The 13,481-nt window shown below is 51.5% G+C and overlaps 1 protein-coding gene across 17 annotated transcripts in view; it reads left to right on the top strand.

Annotated features, from left to right (window-relative positions):
- LOC111849078 (R3H domain-containing protein 1) overlaps nucleotides 1-11,306 on the top strand; it is a 32,153-nt gene extending 20,847 nt beyond the window's left edge. For 5 of the 17 annotated variants that reach the window (XM_023821639.2, XM_023821631.2, XM_072700953.1 and 2 more), the window contains 18 exons: nucleotides 1-109; nucleotides 195-290; nucleotides 470-498; nucleotides 582-635; nucleotides 728-945; nucleotides 2,030-2,263; nucleotides 3,093-3,220; nucleotides 3,371-3,472; nucleotides 3,937-4,149; nucleotides 4,327-4,450; nucleotides 6,065-6,222; nucleotides 6,385-6,503; nucleotides 6,812-6,921; nucleotides 8,000-8,169; nucleotides 8,467-8,611; nucleotides 8,913-9,010; nucleotides 9,341-9,428; nucleotides 10,091-11,306. In XM_023821639.2, the coding sequence (XP_023677407.2) occupies nucleotides 1-109; nucleotides 195-290; nucleotides 470-498; nucleotides 582-635; nucleotides 728-945; nucleotides 2,030-2,263; nucleotides 3,093-3,220; nucleotides 3,371-3,472; nucleotides 3,937-4,149; nucleotides 4,327-4,450; nucleotides 6,065-6,222; nucleotides 6,385-6,503; nucleotides 6,812-6,921; nucleotides 8,000-8,169; nucleotides 8,467-8,611; nucleotides 8,913-9,010; nucleotides 9,341-9,428; nucleotides 10,091-10,155 (2,260 nt within the window). In that variant the 3' untranslated portion in view covers nucleotides 10,156-11,306. The remainder of the gene's footprint in view (nucleotides 110-194; nucleotides 291-469; nucleotides 499-581; nucleotides 636-727; nucleotides 946-2,029; nucleotides 2,264-3,092; nucleotides 3,221-3,370; nucleotides 3,473-3,936; nucleotides 4,150-4,326; nucleotides 4,451-6,064; nucleotides 6,223-6,384; nucleotides 6,504-6,811; nucleotides 6,922-7,999; nucleotides 8,170-8,466; nucleotides 8,612-8,912; nucleotides 9,011-9,340; nucleotides 9,429-10,090) is intronic. The other 12 variants (XR_002839453.2, XM_023821637.2, XM_023821635.2 and 9 more) reach the window with 12 other exon arrangements.
- The last annotated feature ends 2,175 nt before the right edge of the window (nucleotides 11,307-13,481 follow it).

Below are 13,481 nucleotides of genomic sequence, written 5' to 3'. Positions count from 1 at the left end.
ACCTGATCAAAAGTTTTCAGAGCACATCAAAGATGATAAGACCGATGACTTCCAGAAGCGGTACATCCTCAAGAGGGACAATGCCAGCCTCGACCGGGACGACGGCATGGTAGGTGGTGCCTCCTCAGTGGGGTGGGGCCCGGAATAGGCTGCACTGTGTCCTCCTATGCTCATGGGGGCACTGCCTGTTGTAGATGCGCATGCGGCTAAAGGACGACCGCAGAAGCAAATCCATAGAGGAGCGTGAGGAGGAGTACCAGCGGGCAAGAGACAGGATATTCGCACAAGATGTGAGTTGCCGACATAGGCGTGTTACATCACCATGCTTTGTGAAGAGGCAGTCAGGACGACTGAGCGACCGCACTGAGCGTAGCAGTAAAATGCCGCCTGGTTTTCTGAATGCAGAGCAAAAAATGTCCTGCATATTTACTGTGCATAATGTGTGCTCTCAACGCTCTTTGATCTACAGGGTACCGAGGCCTTCCCACTAGACAGGAGGTATGTGGGAACCTCAGTGTGGTGCTCTTTCCGGTGGAAGGGGTCTTTGGTGTGAATCTGCGCTCTTTCTGTCCTGGCCACAGGATCCAGGAGAATGAAATCACTAACGGCACGCAACAGAGACGCCAGATTTTTAGGTATTCTCCATGTTTGAGTTTGGCTACCGGTGCCGGGGGTGGGGGGTGGTATGGTCGTATCTCTGCTAACGGAGGTGGCGCCCCCCCGGCAGGCTGAAGGACGGACGGTCGGCCAGCAGCCGGCAGAGCAGCTCCGAAAATGAGCCTCGGTACTCAGAGCTGCGGCCCTGGAGCAGTACGGACTCCGACAGTTCGGGCCGCATTCTGAAGCCGGCCATGACCAAGGCCGGCAGCTTCAGTGGCATCTCGGTACTGATCCGGGGTGACAGCTCAGGCAGCAGCAGGGGTGCCGGCCGGCTCTCCAAGACAGGCGAGTGCCCCCGCCCCCACATTCCGCCCCACCTCCGCGTGACGCTCTGTAGCTGTCACACAGGCTTCTCTACCAACCCGCACACTCCCCGGAGCCTGGCCCCAGCCAAAGTGCAGCTGGTCTGAAGCTGCCCACATGGAGTGTGTAGCTCCATGGATTAGGATGCTCTGCGTATGATTGGCGGGTCACCGGGTCGAATCCCAGGGTCCTCAGAGTGATGTCACTGTTGGGCGCCTGAGCAAGGCCCTTTCTCAAAAAAGTGTACACTGCCTTCGACAAAAGCATCTCTTTATTGAGTAAAATGTCATAATTGGAATTCTTACCCTCGTTCCTGAAATCATGTCCGGTAGCTCTCAGGTGACCCCTGTGTTCACCCCAAAACTGAAAAAGATAAGTTTTATAGAGGGGCTTTAGTACTGTATATCCATCTAGGTTGTTCTGCTGGGAGATGCCTAGTTTTGGAGATATTGGCCATAGAAAAGTTGGGTTCCTCTCTCACTGCCATAAGATATCCCTGGGATGCTCGTGCGATGGGATGTCTTTTGCGCAACGATATGATTGGTGTGTGGAGTTTGGTAGAAGAAAATCATTCCTACATTAAACTGCTCTCTACAAAGTCCATGGATTATCATGAGTAACCGGGTAATTATTTCTGGCAAGAGACGTTGCTGTCGAATTTTTCAAATATATTTCTCTGGCACTTTATTCATCACAGTAAGAATAATGCCATTCAGTCCTATTATATTTGAGAGAAACCTGATATTTCTATGGCCGATATCTCAAAAACTAGGCTCCCAACAGGACAACCTAGACAGGTAGACAGCACCAAATCCCCTCTAAAACATCTTTTTTCCAGTTTTGGTGTGAACTTCCCCTTTAAGGTTAGGGCTGGGTAATGGATAGGATTATCTTAGTTAGAATTAGGGTAAGTCCTATAGAAATTAATGGATCATCCCCACAATGATAGGAATATGTGAGCTGTTTATGTGTCTCTGCTGTGTGTCTTGTGCATGTCTGTGTCTTTCTATCCGCTTGTCCGTCCGTGTGTGTGTGTCTAAACACTTTCTCATTACTCTTTCTGCAGGTTCAGAGTCTTCTGGTAGTATAGGGTCATCCACGGGGTCGCTCTGTCGCTCTCAGCTGCCGGCCGCCCCCATCCTGGGCCGGACTGCCATACTTCCCACTCCCGGTGCCGGTGGCTCTGTGTGCTGTGAGGAAGGCAGGCCCGGCCTGGCTGTGGCTCCGGCTAGCACTGGCTACTATTTGCTTCAGCCAGCAGGGATGCCACCTGGCAGTGTTCTGGTGAACCCGCACACAGGTTGGTATGTGGGTCCGGCCTCTGTGCCTATGTGTTCATTTTTAAGCTCTAAAGCACTATGCCACAGTGATTAATAGAGGGCGGTTTTGACCCCATGAGTTACTCTTTATAAAGTGTTTGATTTTGTTGTATGGGAACCTGATGCCGAGCCAGCATATAAGGAATGCTGCCCGTATGTTAATGAGGCTCTGGTGGGTTTGGGGTGTTTGAAGAGCAATATCTCCCCACAACGATCGATTAATCAGATGTGGACTCAGAACCGAACGGAGCCCCAAAAGGCACCTGGAAATAATAGAGTCTGTCTGCACTCCTGAATGTAAGGGAATGGCGAGGATGATGCAGCACTTTAAAATGCGCCTGCACTTGCGGCACAGCCTGATAAGGGGAGCATATGCAGGTATCAACTGCAGTGCATGATTGCTCATTGGCCTTTTTGAAGGCGAATGTGAAATTTCCTGTACGGTCGGAACTCCCAAAATTTCCCTTGAGGAGTGTCCTTGGAAGTGAAGTGGAAGTGTTCTCTGGGCAGGCGGATGATCGTACCGATGAGCCTCGTGGGCCACATGCCAGACTGGCTTGTCTGGCATCCCTGTTGGCACCGGGCAGTCTGGGCCATGTGAGCCAAGCTCTTGCCAGTCATTGGCTCAGTTATCCACACCCTGTAGGTGTGAGAGATAAATCTGATGGGAAATAAAACAAGGTTATGTGAGACGTGACTGGGACGTGAGCGCCCCCTTCAGGTAAACAGCCTTAGTTCTTTGAAAATGCCAAGCTACTTTTTTTCACCGTTTGGGAAGGGGGCCCCTGAGTAACACATGGTCTGATCCAGCAGGACAGCCCCCCCTGAACCCCGACCGCAGCACCGTGATGTACAGCCCCACTGTGCTCCAGCCACGAGCCCGGCTCCACCAGCCCCTGCCCCATCCGCATCAGCCGACGCACCACATGCTCCCGCAGGTCAGTGGTACTGACTCTCTCACCCTTACAGTTATACTTTACCCCAGTTAATAATCCAGCTGCCCCCATCCAGCCTTTGCTCCTTCTTGCCCCGTTTCTCTGACTAACTGCCTTGACCTATGACCTTTGTCTCCCCCATCGCTTGCATAGCCTATGCGCCCACTGCAGCCATCAGCGCAGCCTGCCCAGTGCCCGGCCATCTCGTACCCCACTCAGCTCCTACCTGCCCCCCCTAACCAGCAAAACACTGTGGTACCGCACCTCCCCTCCCCCCCTGATCCTCCCTCTGGGTTCAGAAAGGAGCATCCGGTTGCTCAGCTCCTGATGTATCTGTGTTAAGGCCTGGTGATGGTGTGTGCACCGTGACTGTTGGCTTATTCTGCCGGTGCTCAGCATGCAGTCACATGCTTAACACGCTTTCAATGTCTCTCACTATGTTAAATAATTAAGCCCAAAGTTTTGGAGCCAAAACCAAACACTACTTTAAAAGCACTCTTGTTCCCCATTGAGGAGGGCATTACCCTGGTAAATGTCAATTTCCAGTGAGCTGCCCCCCCCCAATCAGTGTCCCCGTGCCCTGCTAGCCTCCTTTCTGACCCCCTTTTGCCCGTTAGCATCCCCTAGTGGCTAATTAAACATGCTGCACACTGCTGTAAATAATTGATCCTTCACCAGATGTCGAGTCTGGCTCTAACCCTCAGCCCTTGTGTCCTCAGGACAGCCTGGGTCCCCAGTTCGGCCACTTGAGCCTGGGTCGGCAACTGTCCTCCGAGGGGCCGGACGGCCATGCCGCCACGTACCCAGCCCCGCTGGTGCTCCATGCCCCCCAGGCAGGGGGCTACATGGGGGGTGTTCCCCCACAGCCTGTGCAGCAGCCTCTGCCACCATTTCCGCAGGGATACATGCAGCAGCAGCCACCCATGCAGCAGGTATTATTCTCAGTGCAGGGCCGTGTTCTGCTCTTGTCCACCACCTATAGTTTTAAATCAGAGTGACATTATGATGTTCTGACACTCTGTGTGCGGTGCTCAGTGCTGCCACGTGCTGCTGGTCACTGTCGTGTGAAGCCGTGTGACTCTGACTCGAGGGTGCCGCTCCCCCTACAGGTGCCAGCATGCTATTGCGCTCCAGCCCAGTTCTCACACCCAGCCCAGCCGTACCGCACCACCACCCCCGTGCACTACAGCGGGTCGCAGAGCCAGAGCCTGATCCAGCCCAGCCAGCAGTCAGGTACCTCCGACTGAAGTCACCTCACCTAAACAGCACCCTCTGCGGACATGTCCCGACTGCTCACTGTGTGTGTGTGTGTGTGTGTGTGTGTGTGTGTGTGTGTGTGTGTGTGTGTGTGTGTTTTTTACACCATGGGGGGTAGGTGGCCCCAGCTCCAGATGCTTGCAGATGGCTTTGGCACACAGAGCGGCTGGATTCGGGGCCGGGACACTGTCTGAGAGCTACTCCATTCTCACAGTGAACCGGTCTCTTTTTCAGCCGCTCACTCCTCCCCGCAGGGACTCACTGCAGGGCCTCACAGCAGGCCTCCCCACAGGGCTTCCTGGTCCCCCCCACAGGGACTCACTGCAGGGCCTCACAGCAGGCCTCCCCACAGGGCTTCCTGGTCCCCCCCACAGGGACTCACTGCAGGGCCTCACAACAGGCCTCCCCGCAGGGCCTCCCGGTCAAGCCCGCAGGGACTCGCTGTAGGGCCTCACCACAGGCCTCCTCACAGAGCCTCCTGGTCCCACTGTAGGGCCTCACAGCAGGCCTCCTCACAGGGCTTCCCAATCCATCCCGCAAGGCCTCACTGCACGGTCTCCCTATCCACCCTGCAGGGCCTCCCCTGGCTCTCTCACCCTAGTATTCCCATTCTTACACATCTGTATCTATATTTGCGAGTCTCCGTTTTGCTCCAGTTTTTTTAAAACATTAATTATTATGAGCATATAAATTCCATGAATATTTAACCGGCCACTGCAATAACCATTTATGAAAAACTAGCTGCTCCATTCATTTACTGATTATTAATAAAAATAAGTCAGTAAATTTTTCCTGATTTAGGTGTGTAATGATGTCTCCAATCTGAGCATCGGGAGCTGTTGTGAGCGTTTATGCTCACCGGTCTGGTTTTCCGTTGTTTTCTCTCGCTCGCCGTTTAACACCCTCTCAGTTTAGGGAGCAGGTGGGCTGATTTGTACAGTGCAGCTCCAGTCCATTTAAACACTTGTTCTCCACGGTGGGTGGAGCGAGGCTGCAGTGTGCAGGACATCCTGCGGATCCCCCGGGGAGGTACAAAGCCCCCGCTGAAGCCGGCAGAGGACGGAGGCCTGCTTTAAAAGCACGTGAAACCGCGGCTCATTCGGAGCAGAGCGTGTTTGACACGGAGGGCGTGTCCCAAAATAGCAAACGGGGTGCCGTCAGGACCACCAGTCTCCCTCGTCCCACTTCTCATCTGACTGATTGCCATCGCCATGGCGAAGTAGCTGGGAGAAATTGAAAAAATGCCCCCCGCCCCCCATGCCGGTCTGTGGGATGTCCGCCGTAACCTTGACCCCAATGCATCTGAGATGATGCCTGCTGATTCCCACCTTTCCTATTGGCTAGCAGAGGCCCCCACAGTCACAGCCTTCCGTGAGGAGGACCACGACGAGCTTATTATATCTCCCGCTCGGCCCCCCGCGCTCCAGTTGCCGTGGATGCAGGGGGCATGGTTGCGCATAAGCGTACACATTTCACATGTGTCCGGATGGTTCTCTCCCTCTGTCTTTTTTTTTTGTGACTCACTTTGTGCTCCCGGTCGTTTGCTGGCCGGTCGTTTGGTTTGCTCACGTCTCCCTCGCGCCCTTCCAGGCTGTCAGACTGTGATGCCAAACCAGCCCCATGGCTACCAGAGTGTGGTGGCGATGCAGCCTCCCCCGGGCCAGAACCTCGCCGGCTGCCAGCCCAGCAATATGGGAAGCCAGATGCAAGGCATGCTGCTGCACTATCCGTCTGCGCCGTCCTATCAGGTACGTCTGATCTGTAACTGTCTGCACAGAGTTTAATACACGGCGTCTTCACACGCCTGTAACGTCACTGCCCACTTAGGAGGATCTGACTCGCGTGACCTCTGGCCCATACCACCTGTCAGAAAGCTGGGGGGGGGTAACTGGCCTGTTCTGCCCCCGCAGGTGCCTGTGCCCCAGCAGACAGTGGTCCTTCCCGGGCAGTCAGGCCAGGGGATTGTGCCCTCGCCCAGCGTGCAAGTGTACTACAGCGTGCTGCCGGCCGCCCAGCAGAGCACCATCAGGTGCGTCGTTTTGACACCCCTCGTCATGCCTTGGTTCATTTGCCTACGCGGCTGCTCAGGAAGTGACATGCACGGCTGTCACAGCTCCTGCTTACACGCTGCTCTTCACGCAGGCTGTTGAAAGCATAGTATTTATGGTAAGATATTAATCAGTGGAGGGCATCCTGCAGGAAATGCGATCAGTAAAAGATCCATGAGGACATGCAGGCAGCCTGCCGTCGGTTTCCTCCCTGGTCAGGCTCTGGCGGCCTGGCATGTCCGGCCCCCCTGTGCGCCTCACACTAGCTCCATCCGCCGTGTCCCCGCAGCTCCTCGCTGGGCTTCCCGCCGTGTCCCCAGCAGATGGAGCCGACGACGTTCCCGCGGACCCCCCCAGCCTGTGGCGGGCAGCAGCACCCCCCCGAGCAGCAGCGCGCAGGTACAAGCCTCATTAACTCAGCATGCAGGTGTGCGAGTCAGACTGCACGCCTTGTCTCCTGCGCGTCCTTATTCACTCATACATCTGGTGCTTGAGCTCCCTGCGGCTGCTTTTGAGGGGCAACGAAGGATGCATGCAGTCAGTCAGAAATATTCCGTGTTCACGCTACCCGGCGCACTCTGAGATTGAAGATTTAATTTACAGTTTCATTAATAAAATGGGGATGCTGATTAAAAGCGAATCCCTTGTTCCCTTCAATGGCCCGCTGATATTAAAAGAATCCACATCAGGGACTTCACATTGAGAATTTCTTCATTTTGTGATAATGACACGATTAACAGCTTGCATGGCTTTAAATACTTGGGGGGAAAAAAGGGACAGGAAGTCCATCCATCCACAGATGATATGGACTCAGAGGCCATTGTGAGAAATCCGACATTCTGCTCTGAGAGTCAGTGTTCTCATCGCGTAGACACCAGCCGCACCCCATCACGGGTGGGGCATTGCATGGGGACGCCCTGCCCCTTCCGGGGACGCCCTGCCCCTTCCGGGGACGCCCTGCCCCTTCCGGGGACGTCCTGCCCATTCCGGGGACACCCTGCCCCTTCCGGGGACGCCCTGCCCATTCCGGGGACACCCTGCCCAGTCTGGGGTTGCTTTCTACTCTGTAATTTGGCCAACAGGTTTAATTAGATACATTGCAGATTCCAGTATTCATCCGCTCAGGCGTTCATGTCTGCCCTGTCCTTGCAGTGTCTGCTCGGCATCCAAGCCGCATGAATAATGCACGAGTCACCAGCGCCTCCCTGTGCAAATGGGGAATTAATTACTGCTAACACATTGCATTTAAAAAAAGCTGCAGGTAAACGATATGCGGCTTTAAACGGCCGCAACTCGTAAACACAGAAAGGGGGATGCGACTGTCCCTAAGGGCCCCAGTGATGCATCACGACGCCGCTGCGGTTTAATAACCTGTGTTTGTAGGCTGAGCACTGCGTAAATCAGAGGTTTCCCGCTGTTTTTGCCTCGTCAGCGTTAAGCTCGTTAAGCATGTGGGTGCCGTTTCCTATCTCGCCAGGTGGCTCCGCCCAACACGCAGCCAGTGTGGTCATGCTGCACCTAGCCCTGCCCCCAAGTCACCAGCCTCAGCCCCACTCGCCCCCTCACTGGAAATGCAACAAGCACCACAGCTTGGACTACCAGAGGGGCCCCAAACTCACAGAGTTCGCAGCTGTGGACACTTTGCAGGTAACAGCGCCACCGAGTGGTGGTGGTGGGGGGGGGGCAGAAGGGGTCAAACAGCAGACTCTCTCATTTCCAGTGAGGTGGACCGAAAGTATTGCAGCCTGGATCATTTTATCCTGAAAGCCCCCAGGACCTTGGGTAATTGTGAAATACTGCAGTAGAGTAGCTGTCCTGATTGTTGTTACTGCCCCTCCCTTCAATATCATCTGCTCTGCTGAGTGTCTAAGGTCACTGTTCCCCAGTAACAGGGGAAAGTGGGAGAGTGTTGAATAAATGCTCAGTACCTTCCTCTGTCTTCAGAGCAGTCCCCCGCTGGGCAGCCCCGCCTCCTCTCCCACCCAGTCACCCGGCCCCGCCCACATCAGCAGCATCAAGAGTGTCCGTCCCGGCCTGGTCCCCATACCCATCATGCCCCAGTTTACCCAAGGCTTTGTCCCAGGACAGGGTGAGCATCCTCCTGGGTCATGTACCAATCATTATTACTATTCCCGGTTGGCTGGGAGAACAAAGTCAGCTTTTATCTGGAGATAATAAAGATCTTACACTTTCCCTTTAAGTGAGATTCAGTTGGAAAATAAAAGGAGATATTTAAAGTCTGAATGGTGTATTGTGTATTTTGTTAAAGGTCAACCTGTCAGGTGTTTTATGTCCTGGATTCTGTTAAACATACTCCTTAAATACAAGTCTATAATCCGTTTTGCCTTAGAGAACACATTTCGATGGGTCCATGTTTGCCACCCCCTCAGGTGATGTGAGGTACCCCCTGCTGGGCCAGCCCCTCCAGTATAATGCCCCCGTGTGCCCCCCTTTACTGGCTGGCCCCCATGTGGTTCTAAACCACCAGGTGAGTCTCCAGTTGTTACAGAATCATGTATGTATAGAGGCTGTGGAAGGCTGAGGCTTTAAGGCCTGAATAATGATGTGGGATTGGCGCCCTCTGGTGGATGTTGGTGGGATTGTGTGCAGCAAGCGGACCGGCTTCGCCTGGCCCCGGCAGCCCGAGCTGCTCTGAGCTCCCCGGTGTGTAAGGAGCCTGTTCCCGGGGTCTCTGTGTCCCTGGTGGATGGCCACCGGGCAAAGGACAGTGTGAGAGAGAGAGAGAGAGAGAGAGGGGGGGGGGAATGGAAGACCATGAGGAGGAGATTGACATCTCACGAGAGCTTTTTGCCCCCAGCAGGGTCCCACGGGAGTCCGGCAGGGCGGCAGGGGGAAGAAGCCACCGAGGAGGGCAGTGTCTACAGATCTCAGTGTAGGTGAAGCAGGTAATGGGGGGGAGGCTGCCATCATACTGATACCCAGGAGGCCCCGGCTCAGGCTGCTCATTTAAATACCAGCACTGAGCATGTAGAATTAGACCCCCCCCCCCCCCCCCCAGTCAGAGTGCCGAGTCCAGCTCTGCACCATGTGTGGTCATGTAGGTCATACACCTGCAGAAAGAGGGCACCCTGTCACAGAACTGCATGCTGGGTAACATCACTTAGGATCTACCCTTGTGTGTGCGTGTGCGTGTGCGTGTGTGTGTGTGTGTGTGCGTGCGTGTGAGTGTGTGTGCGTGTGTGTGTGTGTGTGTGTGTGTGTGTACTTATTTTTAGAGAATGCAGCAGACTGCAGCTTTCACACCTGCACGGAGAATGTGCTGATCCTTCCACCATCTAAGAAAAGGACCCGATCCAGGGTCTCCTCATTAGTCTGTCATTCAGAGAAGAGGGTCACACCTGGGACAGTTTGCTGGTTAGCTCTGGGTAAAACATGATGTCACCTGGCTTTTGAGGGTAATTTGCTATCTGCGTAGATGTACAGGCAGCAGCTAAATAACAGGTATTTGAAGAAGAGGTGGACGAATCCGAATGAGCTCCCGCATCTCGGAAATGTGCCTGGTTGGGGCCTCTTCTGTTTGCACAGCGTGTGTCTCCTCTCTCTGCAGTGAACGGGCGCATCCTGGAGCTGGTGAGTCGTAAAGAGGCAAAGGCACTACTCAGCAGCCTGTGAGTGGTGGGCACCACCATCAGGTGGCTTATAAAACTACAGGACAGGGCTTGTGACGGTGGATCACGCAGACCACCCTACAGCCTGGCACCGGCCTACCTTGTCCTCACCCTCTTTCCCTCCAGATAGACCCAGTGGCTCCTTGGCATCATTCAGACTGAGGCTCACTCCTTGCAGTGGGACAGCTCCCAGTGAGGGATCCCATCCACCATCATCACCACAAGCACTTCCTGTTGCAGGCACTCCCCCACTTCCTGTTGCAGGCACTCCCCCACTTCCTGTTTATGACTGCATTGCCCTCTTGAGTTCAACAGCTGTTGAGAATGTGTTGTGTTCATAATGTTCTAGCGATTTGGAAGCAAGATAACTTGAATTTTTCAATGAATGAGAGTCCAAAATAGTAGCCACTCGTTTTTTTCTAAATTGACTGGAACATATCAAATGGCAGCATGTACTGTTTCTTTTTTTAGCTTTAGATTTATATTTGGAAAATTATGTCAGACTCAAAACCTGGCTATACAGAACTGTTTTTTTTCACATCCATCAGCATCCTTTACTTTGACACCACCACCACCACCCCACCCCGCCACCCCCCCCCTCGAAAAAAAAAAAAAGAAAAAAAAAATATTGACTGTGTGACTACTTTCCTGCTGCGGCTGGTCTGCTGTGGAGTTCATCCTGACCTATGGACCAGGATCCTTTGTGTGCCTTCTACCAGAACTCTACCAGGCCCTCTGGTAACTTGTAAAATGAAAAGCTCCACCCCTTGTACATAATTTATAAATTAGCTAAATAATTAAGTCTGTTCTTTTCACAGTGAATGTCACTCCTGTAATGGACGCACATGAGAGGGAGAGCCTCTGGTTTAATATTCCTTTTTTAACTTAATTTAAAACCTCAAAGAGAATAAGAGAAGACCCATATAGCCTAGAACACCTTTCAGGATCTGTGACCTGCCATCATCAAGAGGCCCCTGCTTTCTGAAACAAGGCCAGTTTTACACTGAAACATCGTGCTGTTGTATTTGTACGAAGGTCCACTGCTAAGAACTGATTCTTTGTTTCCTTCAGCAAGTGGATCCTGAAAGGCTGTGCAATGGTTTTCTGGTGCAAGTCATTTTTATTTGTTTCAAACCAATAAACGTTTACACCAAACTGTGTCCCTTGTCAAATTCCAAGGGGGGGACTTCATATCAGTGCAGTAATTACCCCATATATGTTTACTTGTCTTATGTTCTACATTTCTATTATGGACAAATTTATTAGTTTACACAAAGTGAAACCTTGGATGCCCATATATAAGCGTCTTTCCCCTATGCCTGAATAATTGGAAGAACAGAATAGGTTTCACGGCGGTAACGGAGGACTGGGCAATTTAACTTTATATAGTCAGGGTTACCAACTTACGTATCTGGCGGGACACTCGCACTTTCTGAATCTCATGCTCACGCAAGAAATCTTACGGCAGTTCTATGCTATTCAATCATAAATCTAAAATTAGCTACATCAAAAGCATTGGGGTAATTTGCAAACCCTACTGACTATTTACAAGGTAATAAAACTCTTATATACATGTAAATGCATGTGCAGACTTGTCTGTCTTGTCTTGTCGCCCAAAGTTTGGCAACCCTGTACATCCGTGTCCTCCCCTTCCATCCGTGGTTTCAGTTACCCGCAGTCAACCTTGGTGGGGGGGGGGGGCGGTACTGTATAAAATATTAAATGGAAATTTCCAGAAATAGTTTTAAATTGCACGCTGTTCTGAGCAGTGTGGTGAAATCTTGCGTCGTCCAACCCGGAACCTTTGTCCAGCACAATGGTCCAGCATAAATCTCCTATTGTGCCTAATTTACATATTACACTATATCATATGTATGTATAGGAAACAAACAAAGTAGGCTACATGTAAAATTAGCAGTGTTAGGCATCTGCTGGGGATAAGGGAGCACTACTGTATACTTATCGTCATATAAAATTTCAGTGATACAAAAATGATAAACTTCGATAAACTGCTTATAAGGAACGTGATACCCAGCCATGGACATAACACGCAAGTACGCATTCACCTTTAAAAATGATACGTGCAACAATCGATTGCGGTAACAATGTAAATTCGTACTTATTTTATGTGCATTTACGCTGATATGAAAACACAATATAATGCATTTTAATCTTTATATGCTAACTCTACTTAATTTGCGGTATACATGTTAAAATGCAAAGTATTTTCTTGTCACGTGACACTGCCGCAGAGCAAATGCACATAAAATAAGTACGCATTTACATTGTTACCACAATCGATTGTTGCACGTATCGTTTTTAAAGGTGAATGCGTATTGCGTACCAGTTATGTCCATCCCTGGTGATACCACATACTGATAAAGAACTTGTTAGTGCATATCTGCATATCACATCAAAGAAACAAACGCAATTCCAACTAATTATATGGTGGTCTTTTAAGAACTGAGAGCAAGGTTGGTTGAATAAGCAGATCACATCAAATGCTACTGTATTGGTAATACGTGTGAGTGTTGCAAGAGATGAAGTGTTTCTCAATATGTGTACTTGACTGTACTTGTGTTCCCATGTACCTGTTTTACATCATCTTCCATTGCTGAAGACCAGTTCCAATACTCAAGAACAGAAGTACAGAGGACTGTAAAAATCCCCAGTTGTCTTGCCCCGCCCCAAATATCAAGGATACATTGGTTGCATCCTTACCAAATGTGACCAATCCCATGATTCATTGTGCCCCAAGTTCGGGAGGCAAGGAAGCAAGACCGGTATTGGTATTGGTATTGGGAAACACCCAAGCCCTCCCTCAGGAGGCACTTTCACACAGAGGTTCCAGAACCTGGTCCCAGTCTTGACTGGAACTTTTGTAGCTCCTGTCCACTTTCATGTGTCACTTTCACACCACACAACAGGAACTGGGACTTTGACATTAAATAAGCATAGTAGACACAAAAACTTTGTAAGTTAAACTTCACACACAATTTCATACGAAACTACATTGCCATACCAAAACAAGTGAGGATAAGTTGTTTAGATAGTTATTCGTTATTTATTAGAGGGACAGATCGCAATCAAAATGGAACAGGTCAGTTTGGGGAGCATGTACTGGTGCAGCGTGTTGACACACCCAACACATGACAAAGCAGCTTGGGATCCCAGTTGGGGACATGTGGTCCAGTCCCACCCTCCGGAAATGACCCTCTGTCTGCTGCAGCCAGGTGTTACCTGGGCATCCCCTTGGCCTGGTCCAGCCGTTCGGGTCCTCAGCAGTGAGGATCCTGTGAACCGGATCACCCTCAGGGAAATGCGCCACAT

The sequence above is a fragment of the Paramormyrops kingsleyae genome, chromosome 16 (assembly GCF_048594095.1).
Source record: "Paramormyrops kingsleyae isolate MSU_618 chromosome 16, PKINGS_0.4, whole genome shotgun sequence".
In the NCBI taxonomy this organism is placed as follows: Eukaryota; Metazoa; Chordata; class Actinopteri; order Osteoglossiformes; family Mormyridae; genus Paramormyrops; species Paramormyrops kingsleyae.
The sequence above is the reverse complement of the archived record's forward strand: the minus strand, read 5'-3'. Positions and strand labels throughout refer to the sequence as shown.